A 22398-nucleotide genomic window follows, 5' to 3' on the forward strand; every position below is an offset into this window, starting at 1 on the left:
GTACCTTTTGCGATAACTTATATATAGGGTTCAGATAACAAAACAACAAACAATCAGGAGAGAGCTCGAGTATTTAGACCGACGCGGGGATGGTGGGGGAAGAGAAGGAAGGGGTTCAACCATGCAAATGCAAAACTACGTAATAGATTACACTCCCGGTAAGCAAAACACTGAAGAATGTGATTGTGTCGTATTAATTACAGGCACTGAATACGGATTTATACTTGAATTAGCTAGGCACATGTCGGAACAGCCAATGGCAAGCTCTGAATGTGTAGTTTGTTGAGAAATACGTGACGACACCTACACATGGTGGTGTAATTCTGGTAATCTCCCGTCATGAATTACAAGATGATGGCCCTCGTGCCAGCTTACGTTGGACCACGTTCTTCAAGCACTCTCTCTGATGGAGTATCACATGGCAAACAACCAAATATGCGCATGATCAGATATTACCTTCGGGTCTGTTGAGTCAATCGAGCATAACCCTGTCGACAAGTCACGTCTTTCGAGAGTGAATGCCCTCGCGAACGAGAACAGACCCTTCTTATCTATGACCTGACCAAACTCCAGATCATCGCAGCCTAGACACTATCAGCTCCGAATCCTTATGTACGGATGTACGGATAAACCTGGTGATCTGGAAAGTCACCTCGGATGAACCTGTACCGCCTTACGGTCCTGAGAAAGGTGCACGCACACCCCAAGAGCTGCGCTGGTGCGGGATTAGTTGTACTCCCTATGTCGGAAATCCTCCAAAGAAATTAGCTGCAATGTACCCGAAAAACCCCCGCTTAGATTCCGGACCACCCCCATGGCTAAGCTACGGGCTCTGTACTTAGTGGCAACCCAAGCTAAGAATGCGGGGTGTAGCCAAACCGACGCGGAGTCGAAATCCGGCATCTGGCTTCGGGTACGGTCCAAGTCTGGTCTGGGAGATACTATATAACCGGGCATTATGAAGAGGTTTCTCACAAGATATCTAATGAAGCTGGAATCAGCAAGAACACACAATGACGACCACTCTTGCGTACGTTTTGGAAAATGCGAATGCGCCTTTCGTCCTGCGGGATGTCGTTCTTGATGAATTGCAACCATCTGAAGTTCTGGTTGAGATAAAGTATACGGGACTATGTCACACGGTTTGTCTCATCTTATCCGAATCATTCTGCTTTATCAAAACATTTATCTAACCTAATTGACCTAGGACATCGTCGTCCAAGAAGGCGGCATGCCAATCGGCCACTTTCCCGCCGTCTTGGGTCACGAAGGCACCGGCATAGTCAAACAAGTAGGCTCTGCTGTCCAAGATAAATCCCTCAAACCAGGCGATACTGTCGTTCTGTCATTCCATTCGTGCGGCAAGTGCAAGGCCTGTCTCAGTGACCGGCATGGCAGCTGTCCTCGCTGCACGGAGACAAACTTTTTATCTACTGCACGCGCAGACAAATCATCACCCATCTCCTTGCCAGATGGTACACCGGTCCATGGCCAATTCTTCGGGCAGTCGTCCATGAGCAAACTGGCCGTCGTGACAGAGAAGTCTGTCATCAAAATACCGTCTCAGACTCAAGAATCGGACCTGCAATATCTAGCTCCGTTCTCATGCGGCTACCTGACCGGCGCAGGCACAGTCCTGAACGAATTCCGCCCCGACCCCGAAACCTCCAAAATCGCAATCATCGGCATGGGCCCCGTCGGCTTCGCGGGCCTACTAGCCGCCAAAGCAATCGGCGTCAAGAACCTTGTTGCCGTGGACATCGTGGACTCAAAACTGGAAATAGCAGCCTCTCTCACGGGAGCACATACAATCAACAGCCTCAAACCGCCCGGTGGCGGCAGTCTATCAGATAAGATACTAGCAATATACCCCGAAGGCGTCGACTACATTCTCGATACTTCCGGTCGGMCAGCGATACTTTCGGATGCCGTGAAGGCGCTGGCGCATGGAGGCACGTTGGCGCTTGTGGGTGTGCCGCCGCCAACGGGTACGATTGAAATTAATGCGTTGGATTTGTTAACTTCGTGTAAACGGATTGTAGGGGTTATTGAGGGGGCGGCGAATCCTAAAAAGGTACTCCCTTGCCCCCATAAGTTGACTGCCTTTAAAGTGATTAACGGGTGAAAATAAGATACTGCCGCAACTCATCGATCTTTTCAATGAAGGGAAGTTTCCAGTTCGGGACCTTACCAAAATTTATCCTGCGAACCGGTTGGATGAGGCTATTGAGGATCTGAAGAGTGGAACGGTAGGTCATTCTCCTCCGCGTACTTCCGCGTAATGCATCTTTTACTGAGAATTGTATCAATGAAACATAGGTTGTCAAAGTTGTATTGTCCTGGGAAGGTATCTAGATCATGGGACTGGTGGCTATCGCGGCTGCCTACTTATGCAAATGTGATACACCATAATGTATTCTAGATTTGAGACCGCAATAAATCCAAAGAAAAAAGATTGCATTTGCCTAAATAATCTCTTCGCTATGTGTGTCATGCACTCCATCGAAAAAGGAGGTTGAAAAAATGACCAGCCTAAAGACATTGCAGGCAACCAAGTTAACGCCAAATCAATACGCTCCAGACCATGAGGGGAATAATAAACAGGAATATCAAAATATAGACAACAGAAAAAAACGCAAAAAGGCGAAGGCAACTAATAATCAACAGCCCAACCATTCTTATCCAAAAACTCCTCACAAGCTGCTTTGAGGGAATAATTAGGCCTCAAATCCTTAACCGTCATGGGGGCGCGCGTAACAGGATCAACATGAGCCTGCTCGAGATACTTAGTAATCCCCAAACGATCATAACTATGTCCGGAGATCGTAAGGACAGGATCATGCATAACCTCAAAAGTGATATTATCAATCAGATAATCAGGCACAACCCGCTCTTCTAGCTGGCCACCAGACGCAGCCTTGAACGCATCCCGGACATGCCGTATTTTCTTCTCTGCCTCTTCGCGCAGCGCCTTTTGGTCTTCATTGAATCCGATTTCCCCTATTTCGCCACTGTCCAATTGCGTCTTGAGTTCCCTCAATTCGCGCTCGAGATCAGCTTCGATTAAAGACTCCACACTCGCCAGCGTCCCATCCATCTCTCGCAGCCTGGCAGTCTCCTTTGCAGCCCAAATCTGTTGTTTTGCTCTCAAGACAATCTTGGATAGATTCTCCGTCTGCGCGTTCATGGCACTCAGACTGGCTCTATAGGCATCGATCGCAACGTCGTATGCCTCCTGCGGCCGTTGCAACTCTAAAAGAGCTTGCGCGAGGTAGAGGGAGCTCTTGAGGCTGGCAGCGGCCTTTGAGCCGCCGTGGAGATCGATTGCGATGCGAGCGTCTTGTTCGGCACCGGCCCATTTTTCGAGGCGGAGGCGTGTGACGGCGCGGTTGGTGAAGAAGCTGGGTTCTTTGGGGTTCATTTGGATGCTTTTCGCAGATCTCTTAGCAGGAATTAGGAGAGGAGAGGGAAAGAGAGGGCTCACGCTTGAGAGTACATCTCTTCTGCGCCGGCGTAGTCGCCATCTTTGAAGAGGTTGTTGCCTTTTTCTTTGAACGTGAAGGACATGACGGCTGGGTACAAACCAAGCAAATGGGTAGAAGTGGGAGCAGTAAGATAACAAAGTAGAATAAGAATAAATCGTTAATGCCGTCGCCTGTAATTAACTAACTGATTTGAAACAGCGGGAAGTTGTCGAGTGACTGGTCAAATGAGCCCAACAAACAAAAGACAAAACCAATTCGGCTATATAACATCAAAGAAGAGCGAGTGATTCATTGTAAAGAGAGAAGGAAGATTATGCTTAACATAAAAGTATTGTCAAGTCAATTTGACGGTCGGCGACCGCGGAGGAGCGCGCGGAAAATGAATTGAGGTCATCGAAAGACATGGATCCCCGCAGAATCATTCAACTCCGACTGACTAATCGCGACAAGATCGCCAGCATTCCTATGTATTACGGCGTTGAAGACATGCTTGTCAAAGAATACTTTATGCGAAACGTGAAATTGGAGTTTTGAAGAGATAGGAACATGAACCATTTAAACATATAGTTAACTAGTTCAGATGGTTTGGACCAATCAGAGTGTACCATCTATAGAATAGCTTCTCTCAGATACATGGAGCTTGTTCTAGTCAAACAGTCTGTATCGTGGCAGTATGACAAAGGAAAGTTTTTGTATACACATGTCAGCTAATCAACAGTAGTCCCAATGTCTTTAAAGTGCTTTTCAACCGGTATAGACTCATCCAAGGCGCGTTCCATCTCCAAGCGTGTCGTGCATTGGTGGTCCCGGCGCTCAGTTCGCTAAAGCCGGTGGGCATATTCAATGCTGTGGGTATTTTGCAGTAGAAAATATAAACAATCAAAAGAAAAAAAAAATTAAGCATTAAGCTTCTTCTCATAATCCGAAATCGCTTGCACCTTCGCCGCAGAACCACTCTTTGGATCAAATCGGTAGTTCAACCAATCCAAAGTCAACTTCTTGGCCAGCTCAATACCAATAACTCTTTGCCCGAAGCACAGAACCTGAGCATCGTTACTCAGAATAGAGCGCTCAACGGAAAAAGGGTCGTGGGCAGTCACGGCGCGAATGCCGGGCACTTTGTTGGCGGCGATGGCGACGCCGAGTCCTGTACCGCAGATGAAGAGACCGCGATCAGCTTTGCCCTCTGCAATGAGTTTGGCGCCCTCGACGGCGGAGTGAGGGTAGGCGGTCTTGTCTGTAAGGGAGGTTGCGCCGACGTCGACGACGGATTCGACGAGCGGGCTGTTTTCGAGCAGTTGTTTGATGGCGGCTTTGTAGTCGTAGCCGGCTTCGTCGCCGGCCATGACAATGCGGAGGGGTTTTAGGTCGGAGCCCATTGTATGTTTGTAAAGGATGAAATTTATGTAGATAGATAGTTTTTGATCGATGGTGTTTATATATAGAATGAGATGAAGAGCACAAATGAAAGACAAAGGAGGGGCTTCTGATCGTATTTATATTCACGGCTAAAGCAGTCGTCCCTGAAATACTAATACTAACGTACTGGGTCGTTGGCCTCGCTTTCTTTCTTCCAACATTAGCCCCTCCCCAGCTCTCCCCATGGATTTTTCTGGCTAACTCCACATACTAGACCTGTCTGATCGTGGGGACGAAAACAACCTGCCTCTTTGCTTGCTTGTACCCAACATTGGAAGACTCTTCGGTTCTCCACCGAGGGTCAAGGTCTATATGGCATTATTTGATAGTGACTTAGTAGATCTATCTTCTGTTCTACATGTCGAGATGCAGCTATCGATCACTTTGCCTCTTTAGATGCAAGATGAATCTGATTGAGCGGTGCCAAGTTTGGCGTCATAGGGCATTACATGTACTAGTTGGAGTCTGTCTGACTGAGATGATCCACCGATATGGAGATTTGAGGCAATTCATTGGGTACTCAATTTATTATCGTGATTGTTTTGTGACTAGCAGGAAGAGTATACCTAGGTATGGTATGCGAGGACATTGCCAGAAGTATGCCTTTACCCGGACCAACTCCGTGTTGAAGACTATGGAGTCGCATGTGATGCGAAAACAGCCACTTTATATCCACAACCAGATGGATTTGTTTGAGCTCCTGTAGGTGACTAGATAGCGAATCTAACGGCTAATACTAACAAATAAAAGAAAACAGGAAAGAAAAGAGAACGGCATCCTGCTTCAAGAATAGGTGAATTGACAACGTACGTATTCCGTACGTATCGGATGCTGGCTGCAAGGTGACGCTATGACGGCATTTCCTATTGTGGCGATCCCATGTTACGTGATACACGTATCATTACAGCCAACGTGTCTGGCTGCGACTCGTGACGAAGACACTTTTGTGGCAGTTTGCAGAGTGGATCAGGCACACTGGGCTGTTCACGGACCTAGACCGTCGAGAGTGTATGGCTGGCTAAGCTGCGTGTTTTGATGGGCAATTCTAATGTGGAAATGTTTTTTTTCCCCGCTGCATAGTGTAGAGTAAGAGAGATGTATTGGAGTTACCGACTGCTCGGCGCATCTCCGTGGTATACTTCGCTAGACACGGCAGTCGGCGCCGACTCCGAGTTGCCCGTCGGCTTCACTGTTTACAGTTCCTTGACACCCAGAGACGGTAAAAGCATTCTAGGATAGCTTCGAAATCATTTCTCCCAGACCGTAAGAGTCAAGGCACAGCTCATTGAACATCGCACATCCCCAGAAACCACTTCCGCCCCAGATTATCCATTCCACCTCTCCACGGCCTAAGAAAAGCGGGCCAGGGCCTCTCCATATTTCATACCAGCAACCCCGCTATCATTACGGCCTACCAGGTACATATTCTACTCTGAAATCATATGCAATCAGCCCAAGAATAATGTCCGTTGAAACATATATCTGACCCGATCATCTCTAGGATCGCGAAATCTCGCAGATTACTTGCTCATCCCTCCGCACACACCGTCCACGGAGCACAGTACTGCGAATCGTAATTGACATCATTGTGGATAACGGCAACAAGATTATCGCTCATATCGCTGCGACAATAGCCAACCATCAGGATCGACTTCATCCGTTCTGCTCCGAGGGGTTTCACCTAAATCAGATCTTACGACTCAAGACTCTCGACGCGCAAACCAATTGGCCATTCTTGACCGACGAAGGATCAGATATCATTCCAACTATCAGTAGAGCGAATCAGAACAACTATGGCGACCACAGCGACCTACCCGGTCCTACCGCAAAAGCTACTCATAATCTCCCTGAAAATGTACTTTACGCCCTCTCGCACCCTCCAGTATCTGCGCGACCTCCTCGACCCGCAAAACGAAATCGTACTAGCCAAAAACCGCTCAAAGCTACTCCTAGCCCTGATCCCGGATTTTCTGACCATCTACCCGTGTGCTGAAATTATTCGGGAATGGGAGTCGAAGTTACCTGCAACGGAGGACCAAAAGGGTGTGCCACCGCCGTTTCTGTTGGGTGGTCAGGACTCGTTTTGGGAGGATTTGGGCGCGTATACGGGTGAAGTTTCGCCGTTGGCGCTTCGGGAGATTGGTGCCTCGCTTGTTGAATTGGGGCATGCGGAGCGTCGGGATTTGTTTGGTGAGACAGATCAAATCACAGGTAAAAAAGCGGCTGCGGTATCGAGACAGGGTCTGATTCCGCTGGTGTGTATTGGTGAATTGAGTGCGCCGGGCCAAGTCGCCTCTGAAGCTGTCGGACTGGCAGTCAGGGAATGCGAAACGCAGATCCGTGCTGTGCTCAAAGCGTTGCCGGATCATGCGCCAGTCATCTTTGCATATGAGCCTGTCTGGGCTATCGGAAAGCCGCAGCCGGCGGGTGTTGACCATGTTGCGGCTGTTGTCGCAGGAATAAGAGCTGTGATTGGAAAGAGGCAAGGCGACGTTAGAGTTTTGTATGGTGGAAGTGCTGGACCGGGCCTGTGGAGTGCAGGCGGCTTGGGCAAGGCTGTTGATGGGATGTTTTTAGGGAGGTTTGCGCATCAGGTCGAGGGTGTTAGGAAGGTTGTCAGAGAGGTTGAGGAGAATTTGTCGTAGTCTCCTCGAATACATCACTGCGTAACGTGGATGATAATAAAATAATTTATAATGATACATATAGAATGCTAATTTTCAACTCTATGTCTTCTTCAGCTCTCGAAGCTCATTCTTCACACGTGTGACGGTGCCTGTTCCACCATACGTGATAGCAGTATACATCATCGCAACCGACGCACCCGCATCAAGAACCTGCTGTGCTTGCTGCCCATTCGTAATACCACCCGACGCAAATATCGTCTTTGGCGACTCCGCGTCACTTAATTTCTGCTTATAACGGGACACCAACGCTACCGTGCGCTCAAACAACTGCGGACCAGAATAGCCGCCCGTCTCGGTCAGAGTTTGTTTTTCTTTAGACGATAGAGCATATCCGTTAGGTAGCGGGCCAGGCCGTCGGTTTGTCGTGTTGCCGACGATGACGCCGTCGACGCCGGATTCTCGGACCGCGTGGCAGATACCATCGACTTGTTCTTCGGAGTCTTCGTCGGGGCTGACTTTGACCATGACGAAGGGCTTGGTCTTGCGGTCAATACGTTTTGCGGCGCCTACGACGCCCTTGAGGATTTCGGTCAGGGGTCCTGCTGCTTGCAGTCCCCGTAGACCTGGAGTGTTGGGACTCGACACGTTCACGACCACAATGTCTGCGTACTTCGCAAGTCGATCGACGCAATATACATAGTCTCCCGTGACAGCAGCAATATCCGATTCCGGTGTAAGTTTATTCTTTGCGACCTGAACGGCAAGCAATTTGCCCTCATTCAAACTTCCCGGCGGCACGCCAGCCTCGCCGTTCAACACGCGCTCTTCCCCGACATCACTATAACCAAATCCGCAGGCATATGCGAATTCTCGAACACGCTGTTTCAGGACCTTGGCCATGTGATCGGCACCCTTGGAGTTGAGACCATATCGGTTAATCATTCCTGATTGCGAAACTACCCTGAATACTCGTGGTTTGGGATTGCCATCTTGAGGCAATGGAGTGGTGCCTCCGACTTCAACAACAGCTGCACCGAGGGCAAAGAGCGGGTCAGGGATTTCGGCATGTTTGTCTAATCCGCCTGAGATTCCAATGGGATTGGAAAGGGTGTAGCCGAAGACCTAATTGTATGAGTTACGAACTCAACGCAAAAATGTTAAGAGTGTGTCTTACCTCCGTCCCTAATTCTCCATCTAGATCCGGAGAGCTGCGCTCGCGCGGATGTAGACCAAGTTTGTATAACTCCTTCAACGCCGCAACACCAGCGTGATGAGCGTCCTCCGCATCCGGATACAACCAACGCACAAGTGGTACGGCGATATATCTGTGCGCGCTAGCTCGAGTATCGGTGAAATAAAGATATCCACCAAGTAAAACGACAGCCAGCGAAGTGCGGAATATGAATTTTCGGACTGGCGATTTCTTATTTTTCTTTGTTATTGTAGCGATTGGTTCCGCTTCAGTGGACGCGAATCGTTTGCTGAAGCATGGAGTGGCTCGAGGGATTTGCGGTAAATAAGCTCTTCTCGAAGCGAACGAAATGCCCTTGATATGGTGTAGCCGTGGCATGTAGGTGGCTGCCATTTTCTGAGGATACAGGTGGAATTGGAACCTGCGCGTGAGATCGATTGTTAGCACTTCCATGATTCTTATTGAGAACTAAATGCAGTAAAAAGGCTTCAACCGACTCACCCACAATTTCTCACTGCTCACTAGATATACAAGAATGCAATTATAGGTCTGCAACCAACAATGAAGCCAATTGGCCCAGAATATCTAGATATCTGAAGCTCTTCATTCTTGAGTTTGCGCGAGAAAAGTTACGTCGATGTGGGATACATTCCAGGGCGGTGAGCTTTCTGCCGCAAACAGCTTCTATTCTAGTTCAGCCAATCAATGGTCTGTATGATTACCCTAGCTAACCCTAAATAATGTGCCCTAAGTCTGTCTTGCGATGATATCTAAAGTGACTTTCTATCGCAGGATTATGCCGACTGTTTTTTGTTCACTGATATTTTATCTTAATTGAGATTAGATTGAAGACGGTCCAGAGAATAGCTTCGACCTAGAGGCCACCCTGTCAATGGTCCCATTTAGAACGAGGCGAATACGCACCGAAAGGAGAAAGGACTTTCATGATGTTTGACATCTAAAGGACTCAGAGCAAGCTTACTTACTCATACAGACACCGTGGACTGCCAATATTAGGAATCGGAGGCGGACATCATTTGAAGCAAAATCAAGTCGCGCCTTAGATCTATGCAGGTTACATGAGCTTCACACTTCCTACACAAGAAGTCCAAAGTTCAATAGATCACTTGCTCAAACTGATGATATCGCTATCCTCAAGCCAAGCCTTGTCATACTGCATCGGTTAGGGACAGATAAGCCAGATGACCGAGTTCACTGCTAGTCTCGTGAGATATGCGATCACCGAATCAACATTTGAGCGCATTGAGTTCGCACAATCACTGAGACAGCATATGCCGTGTCGTAATCTATGCCCTGATTAGCTTTGAGTCTATTCGTACTCTGAACCAAACCTCAAAAGCAGTTGATTCGTTAGAAACACCTTTAGTGAAGCAGAAGGTCGTACGACAGTCAAAAGAGGGAACCACAACATAGGTCATCTTTCAATGAACCTCTGAGACAATACACCGGATTTTACGCACCTACATCACACAACTAGCTTCGTTCAGTCAGATCGATGAACCATCCCGCTGGATTTGAGATGAAATGGGGTCACAGAGCAACCTTTCATGCTGCAACATACGCGCCTCGGATTTTCATACCACTCGTGGATATTAATCTTCAATCTGAAGGATTTGGAGGATTTGGAATTTGAGTTACACCAGAATGTAAAATGAAACAAGATCTCCATAGCTATTGAGAATTCAGCATTATGACACCGAATCTGAGGCTTCATTTAGTGAAGCATTGAAACGCGAGGCAGGCGGAAATGATCAAAATGTATAGGAATCAGTGTCTCATTGGCCAAATGACTCGGTCATTTGAAATTAACAGAAACCTAGAAAATTCGTGCTAGGTGCAGACCATTAGCTTGGAGATCTTCGACTGCTATTGAGGTTCTGTTAACTGATTTGGGAAAGTACACGCTTTCTATCTATCATTTTTTGAGCATTTGAAGAGAGAATACTAGAGTAACACTTAATCGGTATTTCAATCAAGACCTTTCCAACTCATCATGGCTCGTTTAAACAAACTTATTGATAGAAAAGAACGGCAAGCGTGAAGAATGCGGTCGAATTACCCAAAGCAGCCCGAATTTCGTTCAATGACTAAATCTCAATTTTTGATCTCGCATCAATGCCTTTTATGGAAAAGCTTTGAATCCTGTTCTAGCAACACAAGAGTGACAAAGACAAATGAGGGAAGGGAATAATAGTCTTGTGATCTCGTCTGAGCACATGCTTTGTCCGACAGTCAGAGTCAGTATACGAGAAACATAGCCAGATATGGATTGCAATGGCTAAGTTATTACCTAAATCCATCATCCTCTTCCAATTTCTGTGCTCCCATCTCATATGCGGCTTAATCTGTTGTCGCCAATACCTGTCTAGTTCTGATGAATGGTTGGTAGACAGTAGAGAAGATAGCAGAAAACTTTCGAAATACGTACTGCAGATGCTACGTAAGCGTGCCGGATAAAATTTTTAGTACCTTCAGAGGCTCGTCTGTAGATCTGAGGTAACCTAGTCCTCGTATTCCTAGACTAATGCAATGAATGCAGGCAAAACTCGGAGTAGCAAAAACCTTAGATACACCAGAATTTTCCGACTATGAGTGTCGTCTTGTATAAGGATAACTATACAAGGATGAACCGCACATACAGATGGACAATTTTTCAGTGGAAGGAGCAGGGATTGTATGTGGTAACACGAAGGTTAGCGTCACCGGATTTCTCATAGATGCAGATGCTTGAAGGTCCTTTGATGGAATGAAACAATTTGTAATACTGCATGAGAATATCACTGGTACCTACCGAAGTACTAGATCTGCAGCTCATCCCAATTATACCTAGGTATTAACACTGCACTGCATCTACATGGATGAGTATGTCAAGATAGTCAAGCCCCTTTTTGTCTGTCATTTATTGCCCTTATCCGCATCTGGAGTAGTATTATCCTCCAATGAAATCTGATAAAAGAGGTGCATTTCCGAGTATCGTCAGATAATTGAGTCTTGTAGTCTGGCTGGACATGTCTCATGGACTTGCATGAGAACAGCCAGCTGAGGTGACCAATTAATTGACATATGTCAACTTGCAGAATGATGAATTTTCTGCTCCAATTTGTCGCGTCAATGTCCACTTACGGTGACAGCGGCGTTCATGTCTATTGTTAATTAAGAGATTTGACAGGCCAGGATGTCTTTTTCGGTACCTATCGTAGTTGTATCCCTGCCAGGTACCTATAAATCTGTTTAATATAGGCTAGGTATGTTTAGCTAGATATACTAGAACTCTGGGATTGGAGCCTCTAATCTAAACTTCGAAAAGTAAACTTGAGTCAATTCTGATTATAATTTCTTCGGCATACATTCACACGACATGAGCACTAAATTAGTCTGTTATAGTGGTGTCATCTCGCTCACCGTCAATTACAATTGTGCTTTCCATGATAGTAGTGGGAGAGAAGAAAGGCCGCACATATGACAGTTCTTTAGCTTTGCGTAAGCGTGGACAACTCTAAGCAGACTAATCCAATTAGAGCAGAAATCGAAATCTTGACTCAACGCCACCAACAGATAGGACCAACCGCTCGTCTCCTATTTGTTACAGAATACATCCTGTTGATACCGGAAATGCAGAATATAGCCCTTTGCGGAACACAATTAAGATTATTCAGACTCGGTATCAGGAACAATGTATAAAACTTCTTACTATCAGTTCAGGAGACGCAACAACCATTGTGCCTGCCTTGAGGTAAATGAACGGTCGGTTCTTACCCGCGCGAAAGCTAGTCGAGTAAACCCTAGGGCACCGTTCACACATGTCATATATCACCATACATGTACCGCCGAACCCAAGCTATGACCAAACTTCACATGACTCAAGTAGTAGCAGATAGCTCGTAAGTAAATCCGATGACCCACTGTTTCATAAACATAGAACTAGTGACATTGCGGAATCTGCTTTTCGTAAGATCTGACTGTGCACGGCACGATCTGTCAGGAGACTTGAATCATTTGATTCATCGTTATTACTCCGAGTATCTGAGATTCTCCTGGATTGCGTTATCTTACTGATAGTAGGTAGATACATACATAGCCTAGTGGCGAATCTTGGACGGAGGAGATTTGCCGCGATCTGTAGCCCAGATCTCAAGATTCATACGAGTTCTATTAATTGCTTGAAAAGTACATGTACATCAAACCAGCGATTGGCTCGTTTCAGCCCATAATAATCCAAGTGCTATGCATTTGATATCCCAATTCAAGGATGCGAGATGCTTTGTAGATGGCCATATAAAAAGAAGATGCTGACGTTGTGCCCCTCAGTGGCATCTGATTTTCGTATATGCATCCATAGAGGGGTTAGACCGAGGTAAGTATAAGAAATCTGAGATCCATTTACAGTGATTTATAACAATGAATTAATTACTGATTAGAGATGTACTTTTTTTCAATGGTCTACTCAGTCCTAGATCTGGTCAGGGCTGACTCAGGAACGAACCATGCACTGACTGACTTCCAAATTGGGAAAAACCCAATCGGAGGCTCAGAAGACAACCTTACTGTTAACTTGGACCTTGGAATGGGAGATCATTTGTGTCAGATGCATTGCACTGATTGCGCAGTGGTCCCAGTGCATGCAAAAATGGCATTCTGGTGGAAGCAGCAGCAATAGCGGGGTTGTACGGGATCGGAAGATCTGTTTTCTACTTTCTTTTTCTCATGACTGTAAGTTAAGATAATCAAATTCTGATTTGTCTGACCTCCCCGAGACAGCTGCATGATGTAGTTTTGCTTTTTATTCTTGGAAATACGTAAATTGGGCTCAATTAAATTTGGGTTCGTCCCGTCTATTTTCAGCACAGACCGTCCGCTGGATCTCGGTCGACGAGTGGTCAGATCTGGTTTTCGGTATGGTGTGGATATAATGCATCGAGATGAGGTTCGCTCTTCTTTCTGGCTGCGCCATGGAGTATAGTGGTCTATATTGTTGCGGGTGGCTCTATATTACCGGACCCACGGATTTATTCGGCTCCCTCGGCCAGCTCGTAACCAACCAATGCTACATCATGGGGCCGGTACTTACGTACACCTAGTGACCACGGCTATACTTCCGCTCCGTAGTTTATATAGTATTTTCCATATGATGCCGGAAATTGCACAATGTAGTAGTACATCTTGCCCCAAAAAATTCCTGACGACTCGATTGGCTGATCATCTGCTTCCCCACACTAGATCGTACATAGTAAGCACGGCCCCACTTGGTCGTCCCGCTAGCGCGCGGCTTTCCCGAGATTCGTCAGGGCTTAGCTGGAACCTCTGTTCCTTATTCAGACAGACACCTTTCGACCTTTTGTTTCTTAACTCCGTGGCTGTCTTTCGTTTCTTTTCTTTTCTTCCCATCCCCCATTTTTCTTTTTCCTTTGTCTTTTTCTCCTGCTGTCGAATCGCTTAGACTACGGGTATATCGTATTGCGGACTGCGGGCGCAATATTCACAGGGAGAATACGAATTTTCCACTAAAGATTTCATGGTATGTATCGCAGTGGCTAGTGTTCCATCTCTATCCATCACATATCGCTCGGGTGTCCTTAGCACTGGAAATGTAGACCCGTTTGACTGGACCCTTCCCCCCACACCACCTTGCTAGCCCTAGTTTGCGGCTTTTTACGCTCCTAGCTCGTCGCACTAACTCATTGACTGTCTTTTGACCACACCACCTGTCATAATCCTATGGATACCACGTCCGTGGTAGACTGTGTAAGGTTTGGGTAAGCTTAATCACACAATCACACCGCACAGAACGTGGCTTTTATCAGTGGCGTCGCTAGCAAGTGACACGACCACACGCTCTTCCTCAGACCTAAAATTTCGTACTCGCGCACGTAAGTATTTGCATACTTGCATATTATTTTTTTCTCTCGTTTTCCCTTTCAGTAGCCCGCACAGCCAATTGAATAACAGTCACTTGTGGCTGGCACCATTGACAGTTAGCTGCAGATCAGTCAGTGAAATACAGCGAAGACCCTCATGTCAGCCATTAATACCTTACGCTGATTTGACGGCTTTGACACCGCCGCTTCGTATTTTGTGCCAATTATGCTTTGAGTTTTACCATGGTGACGGGTAATTTGAGTACACATTGTTGTTATAGGCTATAATTTGTTTTCTTCGGGTTGCACGACGAGCACCTTCAGAATCTCGTCCCACCGGTTCTCCTCTTAGATTTGCCAGACTCGTCTCAAATTCATCTCAGAACCTTTTATAGATAGAACTTTCTGCTTAAAGATATCTCTCGAGTAAGACACTGACAAAGAATTAAGAATTAATTGGTCGTTTTTGTACATTTGGGCACCCAAGGCTATATGACAACAAGGCTTTTCTTCTGCTCGCTCGTCGTAGTACTTCCACAATCCCCTCGCACCCCGGTCAATTTCAGACGCTATTGACGATCCTGCAAATAGGCTCGCTGCAGATCCGCACTGATCAAGCTAAGCACTCAGCATTGATCAATCAACGAGCGTTGCCGCACATGACACTGGTGCTGTAAAGTAACGCGGGTGCCGACAGATAACCACCTCCCTGGGCTGTTATGGACGTGTGTTGGCCCATGCTTGTTCCTGTCTGACAAGTCAACAATGAGATTGAACATAGACTGGTGGAACGAAAATAGATAGAACGACCAGGGAGCACAGTCTTGGGAAGCTTAGCGGGAAACATTAACACATCATGTTTCTTGATTAGCAGTATGGATAAAGCTTGCATTACATGTTGGATCTGAATGTGGCTGGCGCAAAAACTGCTGCTGGCATGACTCTCATTCGGCGCTCTTCGAATGGATTTTCTTGCACCGCCCATTGACTGGCCCAAGGACGTCGCAAACATCCGATTGGGTTAGAGTGTTGGCCTATCCGGGAAACATTAGGCGGCCCAAATTGAGCAAGTCAGTAATTAGGAAAGTGTATGGATAGTTCAGAGTGGAAATGATAATACCGTCCAAGATTATGCATGGATGTGCTACTATGAGCGGGTCCTCGTCAGTACGTATCTAGCTTTCAAAGCTAGCACTTCTCCTGCATCCTAAGTGCGAATGCGAGTTATAGTTTCTCCATGTAACAAGGCCGTAGTAGTCCACGCTGCAAGGTTAATAGGGAGTCGACAGAATCCCTTGTGAGCGTGCCAATGATGTTTCTCGTCGAATGAACCAGTAAGGTTATCATGGAGACAAGTTCTCAGCCTATACGGAGAGCCCACTCAATCACGATCGGAAGGAGATCTTGGAAAGTTGGAACTCCATCTTGAGTTGTGTTTGACAGATTGAAGCGCTAGTCAGGATCCAAGAACGTCACGGATGTGTGTTTTTCTTTTTGCCTAGAACGCCACCCCCAGGGAAATCCTTTTTAATTCCCCTCCCGATGACACTATTCATTCGTTGCAAGCTCTCTCTATATTTAACCCACGACGCTTCTCCTTTCCCTAAATAAATTGATCATTCTGGTCCAGCAATAAACCGACTCAAAGGGGAAAAGAATAAAGTGCCGAAGAGCCAGCGAGCCACATTACTCAAGAACAAGCAGCCTCACATTCGTTTATCTTTCCAAGTCTAGGCAGCTTCTTTCACAACTCAACCCACCTGTCTCACTCATTTCTTGCTGCTGATTTTTCTGTTGCGAGCCCACAAAAACTCTATTCCAGAAGGATCCAGTGACAACCGAATAAAAATGATCGCCCAAAGTCACTTGGCTCCTTTAGAAGGACGTCATCATTATCAACATCCTCTTCACCACCCTGAAGTAGTCCAGCAGCCGCGCCGTTTTGCCTGCGATCGCTGTCGTATGCAGAAGTTGCGATGCGAGAGGGACATCTGGAGACCCTCTCTCATGCCATGCAAGCGCTGCCGCAAGGCACGTATAGCATGCACCATCAGCTCAATGGATCGTCCTGTGGGTAAGAAGAAGTCGAAGGATAGAGTTCTAACAATCACGAGGCCCGAAAAGACAGCCACGATGAGGCACCCACCCCACCGTACGCAAGGGGGACCATCATCGCCAGGCGTACCTGACCAGCTGCCGATGGACAACACCGTCGGCTTCTACCATGAAGGAGTTCCAGATGGAATGACAATCGTGGGACTAGGCTTCCAGTCGGAAGAATGCTATCAAGTCAACAGCGGGTTTGAAGACTGTACGGTGCCTGTCTTTTCGGGCTTGATAACGCCTCCTTCGATGGAGAATGAGCACGAGCACCAGGCACCATCGCAGGCGACGTCATTTTCAATGGCCAGAAAGCAGGATTGGACTCCTGAGAGTGATTGCAGTAAAGTTTCGGATGGATTTGAGCTTGATGACCGTAAGCTTTAAACCCGTCTGTCATAGTTCAATGACTTGTGTGTCAGTTGACGAAAAACTAATGCGACTCATTACAGCGTTCCCTTGCCTCGACGATAGAGAGCAGTGGTGGGATCAAGAGAATCTGCGAAGATTGCTTGATATGAATATGCATCTACTAGATTGCCAGAGCCTAATAGCGCAAGAACTCACCATGCTCGGAAATATGGATGCGATCATCGCCTTGAACAACCTCGATTCAGCATCACGAACTGTGTTGCGTTATTCACAACAATTCCTTGAAGCTGTGAGAGTGTTCGTCGATGGCGGTCTGGAAACAATGGCGACAGTACTTTCCAGCTCAATGGCGGTAAACCCTTTTATCCCGCAGATTCACACGCCTGTCAACTCACGGCGCCCCTCGTATGTGCAACAAACACCGGGCTCAGCGATSGAGCCGATATTGGTATCAGGAGGAGATACTACCATGCCCCCTCAAATCAGTCCCGTTGCTTCATTTACAACTTCGTCTGGTCAATCATCTTGGCAGGGAACACCTTTCGAAGACGTCCAAGTTTCCCTGATATTAGCCACCATCAACTGCTATACCTGCTTGGTGGGCAGTTATCATATCATCCTTTCCTATCTCCTACACGAATTGATGGCCACCGTAACTCCGGAACAACAGAGTCAGTCTTCACCGACTTTCACGGGCTTTGCTGCCGCATTCGCTGCCACCGCTCAGATTCAGCAACATGATCGGGACTCGCAACTTCGATTGATTTATCGCAACTGTATGGGTATGCTGGCACAGCTCGAAATAAGCCTCGGTCTGCCAGAACAGCACTGCGTTGCTTCATGGGCATTATCTTTCCCAGGTGTTGGCCAACCTCATCGTCACGAAGGGATCCTTTCCAGCCCTGTAGCTGCGGTCCTTGTTGGAACCCTTGTAAACCAAAAATTCGGATTATGCGTCAACGGTTTGTCGACAGGAAAGAACTCGATGAAGGAAGTCATCTCAACTATCAACCAGTTCTTCGATACTGTTCATCCCATCGCTCAGGCTGTAGGCACAATCAAACCATAGCAAGACAACGACGTCAGTCATTGGTTCTCAACTTACCTGTTGGTATTCTTCTTCCCTTTTTGTCTCTCGATTCAAAGAGAAACACATGTATTTGATAATTATTTTTTCTTGTGTTTTTCGTTTTTTTCTTTTCTTTCTCAATCCTTTGTTACCTCAGCTTCGCTGGGTTTATATGTCTTTCATTTTGATGGGGCATCGGGGAAATGGTAAAAGAAAGGAAAATACCATTAAAAAAGATTCGAGACTTGTGGAGTTTGGACCAGGATATGGCATTTGGGAATGGGACCTAATGTGGGTATACAGATCCACCGGTATGGGGATCTTGAATGGATTATGAAAACGGATGTGGATGTGAGCATGAAGTATTAAAAACAAGGATATGGATATGAATAATGGAAATGAGATGGATATGGGCGCGGATATTGCAGATGGGGACTTTGAATGACGCTCTGCATGGATGCGGACAATTGGCGTTTGATACGCATCATTTTATTTCTCCCCAACAGTTTCGTCTTTCTTGAAATCTTGAACAGCTTGATTCGAACTCAAAGTTTACTCAACAAAAGGCGAAACATCTCTATGTAGGTCCCTCAAGCACTAAGTGCACTAACAATGCCGAGCATGATATGTACATCTCTATATATGCTCAAAACCCCGATACGGACTTCCTTCAAGGTTTGTATGGATCTGTCAATCGAAATCAATAGAGACTTATAATAAAGAACCGTCCCCTGCATCCGGTAATGTTTAATTGTTCTCAATAAGAATTAAAGTTCGACTTTTAGGAGACACGTTTGTCTGAATCGCCACAGTCTATGTTCTATGACTGGTAAATCAGACGATATGATAGCCCCTCGCTTGGTATCATCGCACATTCGAAGGCATTTTTACTTATATCCTACCGAAGGTAACAATTTGTATGTCAATGGGGACGTAAAACCTACTTCGGTGGATAACTCTCATTCTGTTAAATTGTCTACACGTACCTAGGTATACCGCAAATCACGAACAGAAATAGAATGTAAGATTATGCATGTCATCAACTTTTTTTTCCTTTTCTCTATCAAGGGGCAAAGCCAGGTTCATTCCACAATGTTTCTCCGTTCGAACCACGTCACTGAATGCGGAGAGAATTGAAACTCAAGGATTATTCGTTAATTGTCTGGAAAGTTTCGAACATGGCTAAACTACAAGGATTTCCTGGTCCAGGGGTGGAAATAGAACGTAATACTCCTAATAAATTGCCTAATAAAGTAAGTATAGGCGAATAACCATCACAGGACTAGGCGAGCTATCAATTTCAAAAATCTGGGTTCAGGAGAAACTTGCTCGTTGGCACATCTTGTTCACATTACACATCTCAGGATTATTGTTGTTTGCCATGTGTAAGACGTTACATGACACGAGACACAAGTCGGTTAGAACAGAGTTCGAACAGATGGGATGACGTATTGAGGTAAGTATGATGATATACTCTGGTTTTCTTTTCATTAACCCTCTATCCAATGGTCGACGCTGTAAAATGCAAATGGTGTAAAAAGATGACCCCATGAGCCCTCAAATCTGGGTTCGATGCTGCTGCACTTTGCAAAGTGCAGACATGGTACACATGTATCACTTACAATAGCTTGAAGTTCAGATCGACAATAATATAGGTGTGATTGGTCGATGCATGTGACAAGCCTATCATCATCGATTTTTCTAGAGCTAACTCAACATCTGCAACGACTATTGAACAGGCAAATGTGATCTATCTATAACGAAGAGCGAAATAGTCACCGACTCTCTCTAGAGTAATTATTATACTTATCATGTGTAAGGTGACGACCGATTACCAATTTACGCCAATTGTGAAAGCCTATGAATTGTTAAGAAGCACTGGTCTTGTCGAAATATACTTAGTGCTGCCTTATTCAAGAGTGCTTTAATCACAATTTTCTCTTCGGAGTGTCGAGATTCTCGGTTGGGATATTGATTGTATGTGTCACATTGTTACGGCGGATTGATCAGGTGCATGTTCATGTATTTTTAGGGGGGATAGTCAAGTGAGTGAAATCAGAGAGTATACGTACATAAATATGTAAACAGGGACGTATGTAAGTGTTGATAGTCGACAGAAAGTATTTCCATATTTGTACATGCCTCGTTTAGATCCGCTTCCCTCCAGGAATAGTAAGGCCATAAAGCATATGCCTCGGAAGCTCTTTGACGACGTCGAGGTTCACAACTCATCAAATGTCTGGAGTCACACGGCAAACTCAGCCAAACGACCATCCGTATCCCTTTAATATGGGATTCAAAACCAAAGTTTCTATAGGGCATACCAGCGGGTTGTCGCGGAGGAACACCTACCTAAGCGAAAGTGTCTAAGCGCTGACTGTACGCACAAGCTGGTAACTTAAACGAGATGCGTGCCCCATTGTCTTCCTCTGCATTGATTAAATGTTTTTCAGACGATTAAATCATTGGATATTAATACTAACGGTTGGTAAAGGAAATCGCAAGTCTTCGATAATGCCCACTTGAGGGCCAACCACGGCAGAGTTGAAGCGGAAGTCAAATTCCGCTTTTCAGGCCCATTTATAAGCAACATTTTCAAATGTTGATGCATTTGAATCATGCCTGGAAAAAAAAATTCTATTAACTGTTTCCAACGAAAGAAGCTGCCCAAATATCCTCCACCATGTCTCATCTTCAGTATTTTGCCTACAAGGGTGTCGGTGAGAGAAACCAGCAAAAGTTCAGCTACAGCCAAGCTGTCCGAATTGGCGATCGCATTGAATGCGCAGGCCAGGGTGAGCATTCCGCTTCAGTTATTTTCTCTTCTTCATATTGCTGAATCTCTGAATCTCTAAAAGGTGGATGGAATCGTGAGACTGGAGAGTTCTTCCGCGAAATCAACGCTCAAATTGACCAAGCGTTCGCCAACGTTGAACATAACCTCCGGGATGCTGGTGGCGAAGGCTGGAATCAGGTTTTCCGCGTTAATTCTTACCACGTTCCTATTAATGATGAGGCTATAGCTGCCATGGTCCGCAATTTTAAGAAATACATGCCGGATCATCAGCCCATTTGGACGTGCGTCGGCGTTACTCGTCTCGGCGAGGATGACATGCGGGTTGAAATCGAAGTTGTTGCACATGTACCGAATTGATCGCGGTCGGTCGTCTTAAACAATTGTTCTTGTGTTGATAAACAAAATTCTTTGTGTGAGATGGAAAAAATACTCATGGCATGTTAGGGTAAGGGCGTCAACTTATACCTTCGGCGCAAGCTTACAGTCTCTCTGCAAGTGTAATTGTAAATAAACGAAATTATTGTTCCGGATAGGTGAAGGTGACCTGTCATTGCCTTCAATGTTATCAATCCAATGCGCATAAGTAGGGTTTTCTGTATCAATTTGTGTTAGGGTTGGATGAGCAACTTTTAGGGCATCAAGAATCACGAGTATCTGGCGATCTGATTGGCTGGATCGGGGTCTTTCTGGGCTTAGCAATACTACTGCAATAGTCTGTGCCTGTAAGCCCCAACATGCGATACCTGATTGGTTATAGCAGGCCTATCTTAGGCTATCTATCAATCTATAGTAAACCCAAAATTGAAGACTTTTAAACTGCTCATTGGCTAATCTAACCACCTGCGGTCAAATGTGGATCTCCATACCCAGGTACGTAATGACATGATAAGAAGCCGGCCGGCCGGAGAGGAATCGAGTACGCCGACACAGTTGAATAGGTAAGCAATTCCACTCCTTCTCTTCCATACTGGACGGGTATATGTTGGAAATAGGATACTGCACGCTTGGAGAAAATGATTATCAAGGTCATCTACTAGCTTAATCTAACGAAACCTGTAAAAACAGTATGAGAACAAGATATATGTCATTGTAAATGTCAGATCAGTAATGATGACTACGTGTAAGTAATTCGCGCCCCTCGTGCCCTAGACTCAAAGCTTAATTAATTAAAAACCTTCTCCGTGATTTTCCATCTAAGGCTTATTTAGAACCGGGACCTTCAGGAACCTTAATCTCTCATCACACCAAGCGACGCATGCGGTCAAATGTGGAGATCGCAGCCTTAGTTGAATACGTGGTAGTTACCGTCTCTTAGTAATGATATAATTTAGAAGAAACTGAGAGGCAAATTGACATATAAAACGAGCAACAGAGCCACGACTTTTATCACAATCAAAAACCATTAAGTCTTTCAGAAGAGGCAGATCTCTTTTTCTTTCTCTTCCCCAAGCTCCGCTGAAA

At 45.9% G+C, this 22398-nt stretch overlaps 7 protein-coding genes across 7 annotated transcripts; 4 read left to right on the forward strand and 3 right to left on the reverse strand.

Moving 5' to 3' along the window:
- Window positions 1-1013: 1013 nt before the first annotated feature.
- On the forward strand, window positions 1014-2282 carry BHQ10_006143 (uncharacterized protein; the record flags this gene model as incomplete). The annotated part of the gene is made up of 4 exons (XM_040878697.1): window positions 1014-1142; window positions 1208-1988; window positions 2043-2074; window positions 2133-2282. 4 exons carry the CDS (start codon window positions 1014-1016, stop codon window positions 2280-2282), a joined length of 1092 nt encoding a protein of 363 aa, XP_040734647.1.
- A 371-nt stretch (window positions 2283-2653) lies between these two features.
- On the reverse strand, window positions 2654-3567 carry BHQ10_006144 (uncharacterized protein; the record flags this gene model as incomplete). The annotated part of the gene is made up of 2 exons (XM_040878698.1): window positions 2654-3428; window positions 3485-3567. 2 exons carry the CDS (start codon window positions 3565-3567, stop codon window positions 2654-2656), a joined length of 858 nt encoding a protein of 285 aa, XP_040734648.1.
- Window positions 3568-4381: 814 nt separating this feature from the next.
- BHQ10_006145 (uncharacterized protein) lies at window positions 4382-4864 on the reverse strand (the record flags this gene model as incomplete). Its single annotated transcript, XM_040878699.1, has 1 exon — window positions 4382-4864. One exon carries the CDS (start codon window positions 4862-4864, stop codon window positions 4382-4384), a length of 483 nt encoding a protein of 160 aa, XP_040734649.1.
- Window positions 4865-6757: 1893 nt separating this feature from the next.
- On the forward strand, window positions 6758-7549 carry BHQ10_006146 (uncharacterized protein; the record flags this gene model as incomplete). Its single annotated transcript, XM_040878700.1, has 1 exon — window positions 6758-7549. One exon carries the CDS (start codon window positions 6758-6760, stop codon window positions 7547-7549), a length of 792 nt encoding a protein of 263 aa, XP_040734650.1.
- Window positions 7550-7630: 81 nt separating this feature from the next.
- Window positions 7631-9116, reverse strand: BHQ10_006147 (uncharacterized protein; the record flags this gene model as incomplete). Its single annotated transcript, XM_040878701.1, has 2 exons — window positions 7631-8653; window positions 8706-9116. 2 exons carry the CDS (start codon window positions 9114-9116, stop codon window positions 7631-7633), a joined length of 1434 nt encoding a protein of 477 aa, XP_040734651.1.
- Window positions 9117-16447: 7331 nt separating this feature from the next.
- On the forward strand, window positions 16448-18140 carry BHQ10_006148 (uncharacterized protein; the record flags this gene model as incomplete). Its single annotated transcript, XM_040878702.1, has 2 exons — window positions 16448-17075; window positions 17122-18140. 2 exons carry the CDS (start codon window positions 16448-16450, stop codon window positions 18138-18140), a joined length of 1647 nt encoding a protein of 548 aa, XP_040734652.1.
- Window positions 18141-20823: 2683 nt separating this feature from the next.
- Window positions 20824-21294, forward strand: BHQ10_006149 (uncharacterized protein; the record flags this gene model as incomplete). The annotated part of the gene is made up of 2 exons (XM_040878703.1): window positions 20824-20935; window positions 20999-21294. 2 exons carry the CDS (start codon window positions 20824-20826, stop codon window positions 21292-21294), a joined length of 408 nt encoding a protein of 135 aa, XP_040734653.1.
- Between the last annotated feature and the right edge of the window lie 1104 nt (window positions 21295-22398).

Source organism: Talaromyces amestolkiae, assembly GCF_001896365.1.
Source record: "Talaromyces amestolkiae strain CIB chromosome Unknown scaffold11.1, whole genome shotgun sequence".
Classification (NCBI taxonomy): domain Eukaryota; kingdom Fungi; phylum Ascomycota; class Eurotiomycetes; order Eurotiales; family Trichocomaceae; genus Talaromyces; species Talaromyces amestolkiae.